The sequence below is a fragment of the Mustela putorius genome, unplaced genomic scaffold (genome assembly GCF_011764305.1).
Source record: "Mustela putorius furo isolate JIRA1106 unplaced genomic scaffold, ASM1176430v1.1 tig00000842_pilon_pilon_pilon, whole genome shotgun sequence".
In the NCBI taxonomy this organism is placed as follows: domain Eukaryota; kingdom Metazoa; phylum Chordata; class Mammalia; order Carnivora; family Mustelidae; genus Mustela; species Mustela putorius.
In genome coordinates this window covers 3575416-3594258 of record NW_025421493.1, presented here as the reverse complement: position 1 = coordinate 3594258, position 18843 = coordinate 3575416, and the positions used below count along the sequence as shown (strand labels likewise).

General features: G+C 38.8%; 1 protein-coding gene across 3 annotated transcripts in view; it reads left to right on the top strand.

Annotated features, from left to right (window-relative positions):
* Nucleotides 1-210: 210 nt before the first annotated feature.
* TCP11X2 (t-complex 11 family, X-linked 2) overlaps nucleotides 211-18843 on the top strand; it is a 41617-nt gene continuing 22984 nt past the window's right edge. For 2 of the 3 annotated variants that reach the window (XM_004781768.2, XM_013050620.2), the window contains exons 1-2: nucleotides 211-283; nucleotides 746-883. In XM_004781768.2, the coding sequence (XP_004781825.1) occupies nucleotides 757-883 (127 nt within the window). In that variant the 5' untranslated portion in view covers nucleotides 211-283; nucleotides 746-756. The remainder of the gene's footprint in view (nucleotides 284-745; nucleotides 884-18843) is intronic. The other variant, XM_045085344.1, reaches the window with a different exon arrangement.

Sequence of the window (18843 nt, the reverse complement as noted above, 5' to 3'; positions counted from 1 at the left end):
ACATTGCTAAGGGAGACTGGCCACCCTTTGTTTTTAGGTTTTGGACTCTTTCACTTGGCGTCATTGGCAGGGGTGTGCTTCAGGTAGGTCTCATCATTTTCATGGTTCCACCCAGTCCCTTCCTGCTTGATCTCCCCTCCTGCCCTGTCCGTCATGGTATGCTCCAGGACTATATTGAAGGGGCGAAAGGGCTTCAATAGCAGATGCAGCTTCAGGGCAGCGGGTCAAGGACTGGCAGGAGGTGAAGGACCAGGGTCTGGGTCCAAGAGGGGTCTCTTGCTGCGTGAGTCTGGATTCCACTCTCTTCATAGTCAAAGCGGGTCTGGGTGAAGTTAAGGAGGAAGGGGGAAATTCCTGGATTAATTAAAGACAGCCAGAGTTGAAGAAGTTTCCTCTCTTAACTACACCATTACTGGGCAGTGTTCTCTCACAAGTCATTGTCCATCTCTGGGCCTTAATTTCCTCTTCTGCTTGCCCTACCCCTAACTTCTTTAATTTAAGGAAAAGCAGTCACACTATTTTCAAGTTTGCCTTCTCCCAGGGTTGTTTGAGAACATTAGCTATTGCAGTAAGAGGCTCTTGAGGCCCTCGAGGCCCTTGTTCCTGACCTCCTTAACTGGGAGCAGTAGGTTCTGTCATCAAGGCACACAATGGCAGCTGAAGTCCTCTCCTCCCGCTCATCCCTGGGTCAGAGCCAGATATTATACTATAAAAAGCTTACCTTTTATTGTCTCCCTAATTCCAGATAACATCAAGATGCCCAAAATTGAGGAAAACATGTTCCAAAATGATCCCAGTAAGGCAGAGAGTAGGGCTCATAAGCCTAAAACACCAGGGCAGAGCCAGGAAAACAAGAGCTTCTGTTTAGATGACCACTCTGCTGGTAGGTCTAGAATTCTATCAACACATCCTGGGGTAGTGCTTAATAATAGTTACATTGAAGGAATAGACTGCCTGTGGCTTAAGGGTCTTTAAGGAGCATGAAAATCTCCTGCAACCTTGCATTTTTTCCTTTCTCATTCTTCGACTACTCCTCTTTTGGATTATTATTTGTGTTGTCTTTTTTTCCCCTTTCAATATTTACATAGAGGACCAAGGACCCTTACTGGCAAGTAAAATTAAAAGACATTTTGGCTATAAAGCAGCCAACAAAGCATCATAACTTGTGCTTGCCAAGACTTGGAGTGTTTGAGTGAGTTCAAACATTGGAAATAGATTGCATATTTATTTATTTATAAAATCAAGAATAATTAACATGCAGTGTTATATTAATTTATATTAGGTGAACATATTAGTTTATATTATATTAGGTGTATATGTTAATTATATTAGATGTAGAACACAGTGATTCAAAAATTTTATTACTCCGTGCATGATCATTGCACTCTTATTCCCCTTCACCTATTTCACTCATCCCCCATACATGCCCACTCTCTGACAACCACCAGTTTTTTCTGTATATTTAAGAGATTTTTTAAAAATTTAAGTCCAGTATGGTTAACATCTAGTGTTATATTAGTTCCAGATGTACAATGTACTGATCCACCAATTCTATACATTAGTCAGTGCTCATTATTGTAAGCATACTGTTAGTCTTTCTCACCTATTTCACCCATCCCCCCATCCATCTCCTTTCTGGTAAACATCAGTTTGTTCTCTATAGTTAAGAGTTTGTTTCAAAGAAAAAGAGTCTGTTTCATGGTTTCTCTCTTTTTTACTTTGTTCTTGTTTGGTTCCTTAAATTTATATATAAGTGAAATCATATGATATTTGTCTTTCCCTAACTAATTTCACTTAGCATTATACCCTCTAGATCCATTCATGTTGTTGCAAATGGAAAGATTTCATTTTTTTATGACTAATATTCCATTGTGAATATATACCACATCTTTGTCCATTCCTTTATGTATGGACACTTGCATTGCTTCCATAATTTGACTATTGTAAATAAGGCTGCAATAAACTTAGGGATGCATATATCTTTTTCAATTAATGCTTTAATATTCTTTGGGTGAATATAACGTAGTGGAACTACTGGGTAATATGGAAATTCTATTTTTAATTTTTTTGATTATTTATTTATTTTTTCAATTGTGGTAAAATTCACATAACATAATATTTATCATTGCAACCATTTTCTCCAGATTTTTTAAGGTATAATGAGCACATAAAATTACATATATTTAAAGTGTACAATTTGATGATTTAATATACATATGCATTATAAAATGATGACTGCAATAAAATTAATGAACACATCACCTCACAACCACCTGAATTTTTTTGGTAATATTTTATTTATTTATTTGAGAGAGAGACAGTGAGAGAGATCAAGAGCGAGAAGAAGTTCAGAGGGAGAAGCTGACTCCTGTGGATCTGGGATCCCGATGTGAGACTTAATCCCTGGACCCCAGGATCATGACCTGAGCTGAAGGCAGTCGTCCAACCAACTCAGCCACCCAGGCACCCATCTGAATTTTTTTTGATAAGCAAGCTTAAGATCTGTTCCCTTAGCAAGTTTCAAATAGAGCTATTCTATGACCCAACAATTGCACTACTGGGTATTTACTCTAAAGGTAAAAATGTAGTGATCCGAAGGGTCATGTGCACCCGAATGTTTATAGCAGCAATGTCCACAATAGCGAAACTATGGAATGAACCTAGATGTCCATCAACAGATGAATGAATACAGAAGAGGTGGCATATATAAATACTATGTGGCCATCAGAAGAAATTAAATCTTGCCATTTGCAACGACATGGATGGAACTAGAGGGTATTATGCTGAGCGAAATAAGTCAATTAGAGAAAGACAATTATCATATGATCTCCCTCATATGAGGAATTTGAGAGGCAACATGGGGGTTTGTGGCATAGAGAAGGAAAAAATGAAAGAAGATGGGTTCAGAGGGAGACAAACTATAAGAGACTCAATCTCACAAAACAAACTGAGGGTTGCCGGGGGTAGAGGGGTAGGGAGAGGGTGGTTGGGTTACAGACATTGGGGAGGGTTATGTGCTATGGCGAGTGCTGTGAAGTGTGTAAACTCCTGGGGCTAAAAATATATTATATCTTAATAAAAAATTAAAAATTAAAAAAATTTAAATGGAAACAGGGCCTAAATAGATATTTTTCCAAATGATCATGGAAATGCAAATCAAATCCACAATGAAAAGTTATTATGTCATAGTTAGAGTTGCTAATATAAAAAATAAAAAAAGACTATATAAACAAGCATTGTCAAGGTTGTGGAGAAAATGGAACCCTTGTACAATGGTAGAAACATAAATTGATACAGCCTCTTTTTTTTTTTTTTTTAAAGAATGAAAGTAAAACTACCATGTGATGCAGCAATCCCACTTTGGGGCATATATCCAAAGGGAATGAAAACAGGATCTCAGAGATATCTGCACCCCATGTTCATTACAGTAGCCAAGACAATGAAACAACTTAAGTGTTGCATGGGTGAAGAAAATGTGGGTCATGGACATGAAAAGTCCAGCATAAAGAATATACTCAATGATATTGTAATAACAGGGTATAGTGACAGATGGTGATTACACTAGTTGAGTAATACTGAGTAGTGTGTATAATTGTCAAATTAATGTGTTGTACACATGAAACTAATATAATATTGTATATCCATTATACTTTAATGATAAAGCAAATGTGAATATTATTTGGTCATGAAAAAGAAGGAGATTCTGCTATTTGTGTCAACATGGATGAAACTGGAGGACATTATATTAAGTGAAAAAAGCCAGAAGGAGAAAGACAAATACTGTGTGCTATCATCTACACATGGACTTTTAAAAAATGAAGAAGTGAATTCACAGAAACAAATAGTGGATGATGGTTACCAGTGGCTGGGAGGTGAGGCAAATGGGGAGATAGTGGTCAAAGGGTAAGAACCTTCAGTTACAAGATGAATAGGTTATGAGGATCTAATGTACAGCATGGCGACTGTAGTTATAATACTGTATAGTGCCCTTGAAACTTGCTAAGGGAACAGATCTATTTTTAATTTTTTGAGGAAGCTCCATATTGTCTTTCATAGTTGCTGCTCCACTGTGCACAGTTTGCATTCCCACCAACAGTACACAAGTGTTCTTTTTTGTCTACATCCTTGCCAACACTTGCTATTTCTTGTGTTTTTTATTTTAGTCATTCTCATAGGTGTGAAGTGATACTCATTGTAGTTTTGATCTGCATTTCCCTGATAATAAGTGATGTTGAGTATTTTTTCATGTGTTTGTTGGCCATCTGGATGTCTTCTTTAGAGAAATGTCTATTCATATCATCTTCCCATTATTTAATTGGATTATTCCTTTTGGGGGGTGTTGAGTTGTAAAAGTTCTTTATATATCTTGGATACTAATCCTTATTAGGTATATCATTTGCAAATATTTTCTCCAATTAGATGAGTTATTTTTTTATTGATGATTTCCTTCACTGTACTAAAGCTTTTTATTTTGGTACAGTCCCAAGAGTTTAAATTTGTGTTTGTTTGCCTAGCCAAAGGAGACATATCAAAAAAAAGTTTCTATACCGGATGTCAAAGAGATTACTACCTATGATTTCGTTAGGAACTTTAGGACTCACTTTTAGATCTTCTATTTATTTTGAGTTTATTTTTGTGTGTGATGTAAGAAAGTGGTCCAGTATAATTCTTTTGCATGTGGCTGTCCAGTTTTCACAGCAACATTTGTTGAAAAGATGGTCTTTTCCCATTGCATATTCTTGCATTCATGTCATAGATTAATTGACCATAAAAGTATAGATTTATTTCTGGGCTTTCTATTCTGTCCCATTGATTTGTGTGTTTATATTTGTTCCAGGACCATACTGCTTGGAGGACTATAGTTTTTTAGTATATCTTGAAACATGGGATTGTGGTACCTCCACATTTGTTCTTGTTTTATAAGACTGCTTTAGCAATTGGGGGTATTTTATGGTTCCATACACATTTTAGGATTATTTGATCTAGTACTATGAAAAAATTTAATGGTATTTTGATAGACGTTGAACGTTTGTGTAGCTTGCTTTGGAAATACAAACATGTTAAAAGTATTTTTTCTTCCAACCCATGAACATGATGTGACTTTCCATGTGTTTCTGTCATCTTCAATTTCTTTCTTCAATGTTGTATAGTTTTCAAAGTAGAGGTCTTTAAGTTCCTCTTTTAAGTTTATTCTTACCATTTTATTCTTTTGGTGCAATTATAAATGGGATAGTTTTCTAATTTATTTCTGCTACTCCATTAGTAGGGTATGGAAATGCAACAGATTTCTGTATATTGATTTTGTATCCTGAAATGTTACTAAGGTTCTAGTAATTTTTTGATGGAGTCTTTAGAGTTTTATAAAATGTAGTACCAATACCATGTTGATTAAAGTAGTGAGAGTGGACATCCATGTCTTGTCCCTGATCTTAGGGGGAAAGTTCTGAGTTTTTCACAATTGAGTATGATGTGGTCCTTTATTGTGTTAAGATACGTTCTCACCGAAACTACTTTTTTGAGAGTTTAATCATGTGTGGATGTCATGTATTCTCAAATGCTTTTTCTGCATCCATTAGAAGGTGACATGATGTTTTAAATTTAAAATTAGTTAAGGGAAGCAAGATGTAAGAAGAATAGGACACCTCGTTTCATCTGCTTCCCTGAATTTAGCTAGATAACCATCAAGTCATTCTGAACACCTATGAAGTCAAGCTGAGATGCAAGAAAAGAGTTTCTGAAATTCCACAAATAGAAAAGCGGCCACTTTTTGCAAGGTGGGAGGTGTGTAGAAGGGACTCTAAGAGGCAGTATATCAGAAGATAAACAGCAGGGGGAGGAGCCTCCATAAGACAGCTACCCAAAAGTGATATCGCCCAAGAGCACAAAGTCAGAACTTTTAGAAGTCTGCTCCAGTAAGAGACAGCCCTGCCTAAAAGGTGCTCAGGTGGTGAACCAGGGCACAATCCTAGGCGGGACAGTGTGGCCTTAGGATCCCTGGGGTCATAGAAAGAAGGGGGGTGGTGCCTGAGCTGAAAGAGTTCCCAAGCACTGGAGTGGGGAAACTGGCTGTGGTCAGCAAGCCCAGGAGTGGGCTCTCAGCTCAGTTTGCCATAAACCTCAAACCTCGGACTATGGGGTGACCGCTCTTCATGCAAGGACCCTGCAAAGGGCAAAAATGTGGCAACCCTTCACATTGCCCCAGGAGGAGCAGTGGGGGTGCACACATGATCTGGCAACTGCTCTCCATGCAGAAGCCCTGCAAGAAGCAGGCCTACAGTGACCCTCCCCGCTCCGCAGAGAGGGTTGGCACCAGTGCACACACTCTAAGAGTCTGCAGAGTTTTTGCACATGAAAGTGAAGGCTGCTTTTCCCTGAGGGTTTACTGAAAAGAGGGGGCCATGATCTCTCAGTTCCAGGGCTGGAGATTGGGGCGTGGGCAATTTTATTTTCATCCTCTGAAGTGGCAGGGAACAAAAGCCACATAGAACAACCTGAAGCAGCTTACATTGAGCCTGGCCTCCTGGCAAGGTGTGATGCAATTCCACCCAGCAAAAGACACCTGAAGATCAACACAGCAGGCCCATCCCCCAGAAGACCAGCTGGAATGTCAGGGGAATACCAAGTTTACCAAGCACATGGAACTGCAAAATTCCAGTGCTAGGGGAAAATAGTATATAGAATTCAAGTATTTTTTTCACTATGATTTGTTTATCTTTCAGTTTTAAATGTCCTTTTCTTTTTTTTCCTTTTCAACTAGTTTCTTGTTTTATTAACTCTTTGTTCTCAAGTCTATTTTTAATTCCATTTTTACATTTACTTTATAGATATAGTCTTCATTTTGGCTTCCTTTCACTGTATTCAATTTTATTTTTGTATATATAAGTTTTGCTTTCTTTATACTTGTGGGATTTATTGTCTTCTAACAAACAAGCAAAAATACACCCAGGACCAAGTGGATCACCCTGTTTTGTCCACCTGGGAGACTGTATTCTCTCCTCCCTGCTTTTTCTTCTTCTTCTTCTTCTCTTTTTTGGTTTCTGACCTTTTCAGATTCTTCTAGTGTGTATTTTGCTTAGGTCGTGGTTGATATTTTTTATTTTATTCCCTCATTCATCCATTCTTCTCTGGGAAAAATCACTAGAAGGAGGAATTCACAACAAAGGGGAAAAAAAAACATATGCAATACCCTCTACCACAGATCTAATCGATATGGACATAAGTAAAAGGTCAGAGTTGGAATTCAGGATGATGACTATAAAACTACTAGCTAGGCTGAACAAAAGGATAAAAGACACTATAGAATGTCCTAGCAAAGAAAGAAAAACTAATCAGGCTGAAATTAGGAATGCTTTAACTGAGATAGTCTAACACGGATGCCCTAACAGCTAGGGTAAATGAGGCAGAAGAGTCAGTGACATGGAGGACAATATGATGGAACGAAAGAAAGCTGAAGAAGAGAAAGCAAAACAACTAATGGGCCATGAGGGGAGGCTTCGAGAAATCACTGATACCATAAAGCAAAACAATATTAGAATTATTGGGGTCCTAGAGGAAGAAGAAAGAGAGAGCGGGACAGAAGGTATATTTGAGCAAATCACAGCTGAGAACTTCCCTAATCTGGGAAAGGAAATAGGCCCTCAAGTCCTGGAGGGTAGAGAGAACCCCCCCACCAAAAAATCAGTAAAAAAATAGATCAACACCTCAATAGTGAAGCTTGCAAATTTCAGAGATAACAAGAAGCTTGCAAATTTCAGAGATAACAAGAAAATACTGAAAGCAGCTCAAGACAAGAACTCCTTAATGTACAATGGTAGAAACATGAGACTGGCAGCGGACTTATCCACAGACCTGGCAGGCCAGAAAGGGCTGGTGTGTGATATATTCAGGGTAACAAATGAGAAAAACATGCAGCCAAGAATACATGATCCAGCAAGGATGTCAATCAAAATGGAAGGAAAGATAAAGAGCTTCCAGGACAAACAGAAACTAAAGGATCTTGTGACCACTAAATAAGCCCTGGAAGAGATAGTAAAGGTAACTCTTTGAGTGGAAGGAAAGAACAAAAGTAAACATGAGTCCAGGGCTGGATGGCTTCTGAGAGGAATTCTACCATTTAAAGAACTAATACCCATTCTTCTGAAGCTGTTTCAAAAAAAATAGAAGTGGAAAGAAAAGTTCCAAACTCTTTCTATGAGGCCATCATTACCATGATCTCAAAACCAGGCAAAGACCCAATCAAAAAGGAGAATTACAGACCAATATCCCTGGTGAACATGGGTGCCAAAATTCTCACCAAGATACTAGCCCATAAGATCCAAGAGAACATTAAAAGGATTGTTCACCATGATCAAGTGGGATTTATTCCTGGGCTGCAAGGGTTGTTCAACATTCCCAAATAAATCAATGTGATAGATCACGTTAATACAATAAATAACAAGACCCATGTGATCCTCTCACCTGATGCAGAAAAAAAACATTTGATAACATATGGCATCCTTTCTTGATTAAAACTCTGCACAGTGTAAGGATAGAGGGAACATAGTTCAATATCGTGAAAGCCATCTGAGAAAAGTCCACAGTGAATATCATTCTCAATGGAGAAAAACTGAGAGCTTCTCCACTGAGGTCAGGAACATGACAGGGATACCCACTGTCACCACTGTTCTTCAACATATACTGGAAGCCTTAGCTCAGCAATCAGACAACAACAAGAAATAAAAGGCACCCAAATTGGTACAGAAGAAATCAAACTCTCACTCTTTGCAGATGACATGATACCCTATGCAGAAAACCCAAAAACCTCCACCCCAAAATTGCTAGAACTCATACAGCAATTCAGCAACATGTTGGGATACAAAATCAGTGCACAGAAATCAGTTGCATTTCCATACGTCAACAATGAGACAGAAGAAAGAGAAATTAAAGAATCAATCCCATTTACAATTGTACCAAAACCCGTAAGATACTTAGGAATAAACCTAAGCAAATAGGTATAGGGCCTGTACCCTAAAAACTACAGAAACGTTTGAAGGAAATTGAGGAAGACACAAAGAAATGGAAAAATGTTCCATGACCATGAATTGGAAGAATAAATACTGTTAAAAGTTCTATGCTACCTAGAGCAATCTACACATTCAGTGAAATCCTTATCAAAATTCCATCAACATTCTTCACAGACCTGGAACAAATAATCCTAAAACTCGTTATGGAACCAGAGAATACTCCAAATGGCCAGAGGAATGTTGAAAAACGAATCCAAAAATGGTGGAATCACCATTTTGGACTTCAAGCCATATTACATATCTGTTATCTTCATGGCAGTATGGTAATGGCTCAAAAGCAGTCACATAGGTTGATGGAACAGAGTAAAGAACTCAGAAATGGACACTCAACTTGATGGTCACTAATCTTTGACAAAGCAAGAAAGAGTAGCTATGGAAAAATGATAGTCTCTTCAATAAATGTTGCTGGGAAATTGGATAGCTATATGTAGAAGAATGAAACTGGACCATTTTTTTGACACCATATACAAAGACAAGCTCAAAAACAATTAAAGTACTATATGTGAGACAGGAATCCATTAAAATTCTGAAGGAGATCACAGGCAACAACCTCTTCAAATACAACTGCATCAACTTCTTGCTAGACACATATCCAAAGGTAAAGGAAGCAAAAGCATAAATGAATTTTTGGGACTTCATCAAGATATGTTCTGCAGAGCAGAGGAAACAGTCAATAAAACTAATAGGCAAATTTTAGAATGGGAGAAGATATTTGCAAATGACATATCAGAAAGAGGGCTAGCATACAAGAACTACAAGGAATTTATCAAACTCAATATCTAGAAAATAAAAACTAATCCAGTTAAGAAATGAGCAGAAAGGGGGGGAGGAGTCAAGATGGCGGAGAAGTAGCAGGCTGAGACTACTTCCGCTAGCAGGAGATCAGCTAGATAGCTTATCTAAAGATTGCAAACACCTGCAAATCCATTGGCAGATCGAAGAGAAGAAGAACAGCAATTCTAGAAACAGAAAAACAACCACTTTCTGAAAGGTAGGACTGGCGGAGACGTGAATCCAAAGCGATGGGAAGATACACCCTGGGGGGAGGGGCCGGCTCCTCGGCAAGCAGCGGAGCAACGGAGCACAAAATCAGGACATTTAAAAGTCTGTTCTGCTGAGGGGCATCGCTCTAGAGGCTAAACCGGGGCGAAGCCAACATGGAGTCAGCGTGGCCTCAGGTCCCGCAGGGTGACAGAAGGATCGGGGGTGTTTGAGTGTCGCAGAGTTTGCAGGTACTGGAACAGGAAAGCTGGCTCAGAGACAGAGCCGACAGTAAGCTCACAGCTGGGGGTTACCTTGAACCAGTCACAGGCTCGGTGAGCTCGGAGCACGGCCGGAGGTCAGGCAGACAGGAGTTACTGGGTGCTGTTCTCTGAGGGCAGACTGAGGAGTGGGGCCCCGGGCTCTCCACTCCTCCGGGCTGGAGACCAGGAGGCCGCCATTTGTATTCCCGTCTTCCGGATCTCTACGGAAAGCGCTCAGGGAACAAAAGCTCCTGAAAGCAAAGCCGAGAGGATTACTCAGCCCGGCCCCCGGTAAGGGCGGTGCACATCCGCCTGGGGCAAAGACACTTGAGAATAACTACACCAGGCCCCTCCACCAGAAGAACAACAAGAAATCCAGCCAAGACCAAGTTCACCTACCAAGGAGTGCGTTTTCAATACCAAGGAGAACAGCAGAATTCCAGAGGAGGAGAAAGCAAAGCATGGAACTCATGGCTTTGTCCCTGTGATTTTTTAGTATTGCAGTTAATTTAATTTTTTTCGTTTTCATTTATTTTCTCTGCTTCTGCTAATTTTTTTTTAACTTTTACCCTTTTCTTTTTTAACGTTTTAAAACTAGTTTAATATATATATATTTTCTTTTTTATACTTTTCTTTATTCGTTTTCTTTTTAAAATTCTTTTCATTTTTTAAAATTTTTTTTCTTTCTTTCATTTTGATAACCTCTTTTTATCCCCTGTATCCCCCCTCACGATTTGGGATCTCTTCTGATTTGGTTAAAGCATATTTTCCTGGGGTTGTTGCCACCCTTTTAGTATTTTACTTGCTCCTTCATATACTCTTATCTGGACAAAATGACAAGGCAGAAAAATTCACCACAAAAAAAAGAACAAGAGGAAGTACCAAAGGCTAGGGACCTAATCAATACAGACATTGGTAATATGTCAGATCTAGAGTTCAGAATGACAATTCTCAAGGTTCTAGACAGGCTTGAAAAAGGCATGGAAGATATTAGAGAAACTCTCTCAGGAGATATAAAAGCCCTTTCTGGAGAAATAAAAGAAATAAAATCTAACCAAGTTGAAATAAAAAAAGCTATTAATGAGGTGCAATAAAAAATGGAGGCTCTCACTGCTAGGATAAATGAGGCAAAAGAAATAATTAGCGATATAGAAGACCAAATGACAGAGAATAAAGAAGCTGAGCAAAAGAGGGACAAAGAGCTACTAGACCACGAGGGGAGAATTCGAGAGATAAGTGACACCATAAGATGAAACAACATTAGAATAATGGGGATTCCAGAAGAAGAAGAAAGAGAGAGGGGAGCAGAAGGTATACTGGAGAGAATTATTGGGGAGAATTTCCCCAATATGGCAAAGGGAACGAGCATCAAAATTCAGGAGGTTCAGAGAACGCCCCTCAAAATCAATAAGAATAGGCCCGCACCCCTTCACCTAATAATAAAATTTACAAATCTTAGTGACAAAGAGAAAATCCTGAAAGCAGCCCGGGAAAAGAAGTCTGTAACATACAATGGTAAAAATATTAGATTGGCAGCTGACTTATCCACAGAGACCTGGCAGGCCAGAAAGAGCTGGCATGATATTTTCAGAGCACTCAACGAGAAAAACATGCAGCCAAGAATACTATATCCAGCTAGGCTATCATTGAAAATAGAAGGAGAGAATAAAAGCTTCCAGGACAAACAGAAACTGAAAGAATTTGCAAACACCAAACCAGCTCTACAGGAAATATTGAAAGGGGTCCTGTAAGCAAAGAGAGAGCTTACAAGTGGTAGATCAGAAAGGAACAGAGACCAAATACAGTAATAGTCACCTTACAGGCAATACAATGGCACTAGATTCATATCTCTCAATAGTTACCCTGAATGTTAATGGGCTAAATGCCCCAATCAAAAGATACAGGGTATCAGAATGGATAAAAAAAAAAACATCTATATGTTGCCTCCAAGAAACTCATTTTAAGCCCGAAGACACCTCCAGATTTAAAGTGAGGGGGTGGAAAAGAATTTACCATGCTAATGGACATCAGAAAAATCAGGAGTGGCAATCCTTATATCAGATCAATTAGATTTGAAGCCAAAGACTATAATAAGAGATGAGGAAGGACACTATATCATACTCAAAGGGTCTGTCCAACAAGAAGATCTAACAATTTTAAATATCTATGCCCCCAACGTGGGAGCAGCCAACTATATAAACCAATTAATAACAAAATGAAAGAAACACATCAATAATAATACCATAATAGTAGGGGACTTTAACATTCCCCTCACTGAAATGGACAGATCATCCAAGCAAAAGATCAACAAGGAAATAAAGGCCTTAAAGGACACACTGGACCAGATGGACATCACATTTTTATTCAGAACATTTCATCCCAAAGCAACAGAATACACATTCTTCTCTAGTGCTCATGGAACATTCTCCAGAATAGATCATATCCTCGGTCTTAAATCAGTACTCAACCAGTATCAAAAGATTGGACTCTATCACTGCATATTTTCAGACCACAATTCTCTGAAACTAGAACTCAACCACAAGAGGAAGTTTGGAAAGAACCCAAATACATGGAGACTAAACAGCATCCTTCTAAAGAATGAATGGGTCAACCGGGAAATTAAAGAAGAATTGAAGAAAAATCATGGAAACAAATGATAATGAAAACACAATGGTTCCAAATCTGTGGGACACAACAAAGGCAGTCCTGAGAGGAAAATATATAGTGGTACAAGCCTTTCTCAAGAAACAAGAAAGGTCTTAGGTACACAACCTAACCCTACACCTAAAGGAGCTGGAGAAAGAACAATAAAGAAACCCTAAGCCCAGCAGGAGCAGAGAAATAAAGATCAGAGCAGAAATCAATGAAATTGAAACAAACAAACAAACCAACAAAAAAAAAACCCCAATAGAACAAACCAACGAAACTAGGAGCTGGTTCTTTGAAAGAATTAATAAAATTGATTAACACTTGGCCAGACTTATCATAAAGAAAAGAGAAAGGACCCAAATAAATGAAATAATGAATGAAAGAGGAGAGATCACAACTAACACCAAAGAAATACAAACTAATATAAGAACATACCATGAGCAAGTCTACGCCAACAAATTTGACAATCTGGAAGAAATGGATACATTCCTAGAAACATATAAACTACCACAACTGAACCAGGAAGAAATAGAAAGCCTGAACAGACTCATAACCAGTAAGGAGATTGAAACAGTCATTAAAAATCTCCAAACAAACAAAAGCCCAGGGCCAGACAGCTTTCCGGAGGAATTCTACCAAACATTTAAAGAAGAACTAATTCCTATTCTCCTGAAACTGTTCCAAAAAACAGAAATGGAAGGAAAACGCATTTTATGAGGCCAGCATCACCTTGATCCCAAAACCAGACAAGGATACCATCAAAAAAGACAGCTATAGACCAATATCCTTGATGAACACAGATATGAAAATTCTCACCAAAATACTAGCCAATAGGATTCAACAGTACATTAATTTGATTATTCACCACGACCACGCAGGATGTATTCAAGGGCTGCAAGGTTGGTTCAACATCCGCAAATCAATTAATGTGATAGAACACATCAATAAAAGAAAGAACAAGAACCATATGATATCTCAATAGATGCTGAAAAAGCATTTGACAAAGTACAGCATCCCTTCCTGATCAAAACTCTTCAAAGTGTAGGGATAGAGGGCACATACCTCAATATCATTAAAGCCATCTATGAAAAACCCACCGCAAATATCATTCTCAAGGGAGGAAAACTGAAAGCTTTTCTGCTAAGTTCAGGAACATGGCAGGGATGTCCATTATCACCACTGCTATTCAACATAGTACTGGAGGTCCTAGCCTCAGCAATCAGACAACAAAAGGAAATTAAGGGCATCCAAATCGGCAAAGAAGAAGTCAAATTATCACTCTTCACAGATGATATGATACTATATGTGGAAAACCCAAAAAACTCCACTCCAAAACTGCTAGAACTTGTACAGGAATTCAGTAAAGTGTCAGGGTATAAAATCAATGCACAGAAATCAGTTGCATTTCTCTACACCAACAATTAGACAGAAGAAAGAGAAATTAAGGAGTCAATCCCATTTACAATTGCACCCAAAACCATAAGATACCTAGGAATAAACCTAACCAAAGAGGCTAAGAATCTATACTCAGAAAACTATAAAGTACTCATGAAAGAAATTGAGGAAGACTCAAAGAAATGGAAAAATGTTCCATGCTCCTGGATTGGAAGAATAAATATTGTGAAAATGTCCATGCTACCTAAAGCAATATACACATTTAATGCAATTCCTATCAAAGTACCATCCATTTTCTTCAAAGAAATGGAACAAATAATTCTAAAATTGATATGGAACCAGAAAAGACTTCGAATAGCAGAAGGGATATTGAAAAAGAAAGCAAAAGTTGGTAGCATCACAATTCTGGACTTCAAGCTCTATTACAAAGCTGTCATCATCAAGACAGCATGGTACTGGCACAAAAACAGACACATAGATCAATGGAACAGAATAGAGAGCCCAGAAATAGACCCTCAACTCTATGGTCAACTAATCTTCGACAAAGCAGGAAAGAATGTCCAATGGAAAAAAGACAGCCTCTTCAATAAATGGTGCTGGGAAAACTGGACAGCCACATGCAGAAAAATGAATTTGGATCATTTCTTTACACCACACACAAAAATAGACTCAAAATGGATGAAGGACCTCAATGTGTGAAAGGAATCCATCAAAATCCTCGAGGAGAACACAGGCAGCAACCTCTTCGACCTCAGCTGCAGCAACATCTTCCTAGGAACATCGCCAAAGGCAAGGGAACTAAGGGCAAAAATGAAGTATTGGGATTTCATCAAGATCAAAAGCTTTTGCACAGCAAGGAAACAGTTAACAAAATCAAAAGACGACTGACAGAATGGAAGAAGATATTTGCAAACAACACATCAGATAAAGGGCTAGTGTCCAAAATCTATAAAGAATTTAGCAAACTCAACACCCAAAGAACAAATAATCCAATCAAGAAATGGGCAGAGGACATGAACAGACATTTCTGCAAAGAAGACTTCCAGATGGCCAACAGACACATAAAAACGTGTTCGATATCACTCAGCATCAGGGAAATACAAATCAAAACCACAATGAGATATCACCTCACACCAGTCAGAATGGCTGAAATCAACAAGTCAGGAAATGACAGATGCTGGCGAGGATGCGGAGAAAGGGGAACTCTCCTACACTGTTGGTGGGAATGCAAGCTGGTGTAACCACTCTGGAAAATAGCATGGAGGTTCCTCAAATTTTCGAAAATAGAACTACCCTATGACCCAGCAATTGCACTACTGGGTATTTACCCTAAGGATACAAACGTGGTGATTCAAAGGGGCATGTGCACCCGAATGTTTATAGCAGCAATGTTCACTATAGCCAAACTATGGAAAGAACCTAGATGTCCACCAACAGATGAATGGAAGAATAAGATGTGGTATGTATACACAATGGAATACTATGCAGCCATCAAAAGAAATGAAATCTTGCCATTTGCAACAACATGGATGGAACTAGAGCGTATCATGCTTGGTGAAATAAGTCCAGCGAAGAAAGACAACTATCATATGATCTCCCTGATATGAGGAAGTGGTGATGCAACATGGGGGCTTAAGTGGGTAGAAGAATAAATGAAACAAGATGGGATTGGGAGGGAGACAAACCATAAGTGACTCTTAATCTCACAAAACAAACTGAGGGTTGCTGAGGGAGGGAGGTTGGGAGAAGGGGGGGTGGGGTTATGGACATTGGGGAGGGTATGTGCTTTGGTGAGTGCTGTGAAGTGTGTAAACCTGCGATTCACAGACCTGTACCCCTGGGGTATATGTTTATATGTTTATAAAAAATAAAAAATTTAAAAAAAAGAAATGAGCAGAAACAAGAACACACATTTTCCTAAGAAAACAAAGAAATGACCAAGAGACACATGAAAGAATGCTCCACATCGCTTGACATCAGGGAAATACAAATGAAAACCGTTATGAGATACCACCTCACAGCAGTCAGCATGACTATAATTGACAAGGAAACAACAAATCTTGTTGAGAATGTGGAGAAAGGGTGGGAATGTGTTGGTGGGAATAAAAGCTGATATAGCCACTCTGGAAAACAGTATGGCGGTTTCTTGGGATGTTAAAAATAGAGGTACCCTATAACTGAGCAGTATTGACCTCAAATATACAAATGTAGTGATCTTAAGGGGCACATGCACCCCAATGTTCATAGCATCCATGTCCACAAGAGCCAAACTATGGAAAGAGCCAAGATGTCCATCAATAGAATAGATAAATAAGATGTGGTGTGTATATATATATACAATAATATTATTCAATCATCTGAAAGGATGAACTCTTATCATTTACATCAATATGGTAGAAACTGGAGGGTAATACACTGAACAAAACACTTCAGTCAGATAAAAACAATTATATGGTTTCACTTATATGTGGAATGTAAGAAACGTGCAGAGGATCATAGAGGAATGCAGGGAAAACTGAATGGGAAGTCATCAGAGACTGAGACAAACCATAAGGGACTTTCGAGTCGACTCTAAGAAACAAATTGAGGGTTGCTGGAGGGGAGGTGCATAGGGGGATGGGGTTTTGGGTGATGGGCATTAAGAAGGCACATGATGTGATGAGCATTGGTTGTTACACACAGCTGATGAGTTATTGAACACTACATCTGAAACCAAGTATGTTTGCTATTTGAATTTAAATAACAAAGCAATTCATTTATAAAAATAAGCAGTAAATGGCATAAGTAGACCATCTCTTTGTCATGAGTTTTACAATTCTTTTTTTTTTTCTTTGAGAGAGAGAAAGAGATTGAGTAGGGGGAACAAAGGGAGAGGGAGAGAGAAAATCTTAAGCAAACCCTATGCTCAGTGTGGAGCCATATGCAGGACTCTATCTCACGACACTGATACAATGATCTGAGCTGAAATCAGGAATCATACACTTAACAACTGAGCCAACGAGATGCCCCAGGTTTGCAGTTTTTTTTTTAATATAGATTCCTTTTCTTCTTTTTAAATTTATTTTTTATTTAATTTCAGCATAACAGTATTCATTATTTTTTCACCACACCCAGTGCTCCATGCCTCTGCGCCCTCTATGATACCCACAACCTGGTACCCCAACCTCCCACCCACCTGCCAATTCAAACCCCTCAGATTGTTTTTCAGAGTCCATAGTCTCTCATAGATTTTTAAAAATTTTTTATTTCTTTTCACTGTAACAGTATTCATTGTTTTTGCACCACCCCCAGTGTTCCATGCAATCTGTGCCCTCCCTATAACTCACCACCTGGTTCCCCCAACCTCCCACCCCCCACCACTTCAAAACTCTCAGGTTGTTTTTCAGAGGCCATAGTCTCTCATGGTTCACCTTCCCTTCCAATTTCCCTCAACTCCATTCTCCTCTCCATCTCCCCACGTCCTCCATTTTATTTGTAATGTTCCACAAAATAAGTAAAATCATATGATAATTGACTCTCTCTGCTTGACTTATTTCACTCAGCATAATCTCTTTGAGTCCTGTCCATGTAGCTACAAAAGTTGGGTATTCATCCTTTCTGATGGAGGCATAATACTCCATAGTATATATGGACCACATCTTCCTTATCCATTCATCCGTTGAAGGGCATCTTGGTTCTCTCCACAGTTTGGCAACCATGGCCATTGCTGCTATAAACATTGGGGTACAGATGGCCCTTCTTTTCACTACATCTGTATCTTTGGGGTAAATATACAGGAGTGCCATTGCAGGGTCAGAGCGAAGCTCTATTTTTAATTTCTTGAAAAATCTCCACACTGTTCTCCAAAGTGGCTGCACCAACTTGCATTCCCACCAACAGTGTAAGAGGGATCCCCTTTCTCCACATCCTCTCCAACACATGTTGTTTCCTGTCTTGCTAATTTTGGCCATTCTAACTGGTGTAAGGTGATATCTCAATATGGTTTTAATTTGAATCTCCCTGATGGCTAGTGATGATGAACATTTTTTCATGTGTCTGATAGCCATTTGTGTGACTTCATTGGAGAAGTGCCTGTTCCTATCTTCTGCCCATTTGTTGATATGATTATCTATTTTTTGTGTGTTGAGTTTGAGGAGTTCATTATAGATCCTGGTATCAACCTTTTGTCTGTACTGTCATTTGCAAATATATTCTCCCATTCCGTGGGTTGCCTCTGTTTTTTTTTTTTTTTAACTGTTTCCTTTGCTGTACAGAATCTTTTGATCTTGAGGAAGTCACAAAAGTTCATTTTCACTTTTGTTTCCTTTGCATTTGGAGACATATCTTGAAAGAAGTTGATGTGGCTGATATCAAGGAGGTTATTGCCTATGTTCTCCTCTAGGATTCTGATGGATTCCTGTCTCACGTTGAGGTCTTTTATCCATTTTGAGTTTATCAGTGTGTATGGCGTAAGAGTATGGTCGAGTTTCATTCTTCTACATATAGCTGCCCAG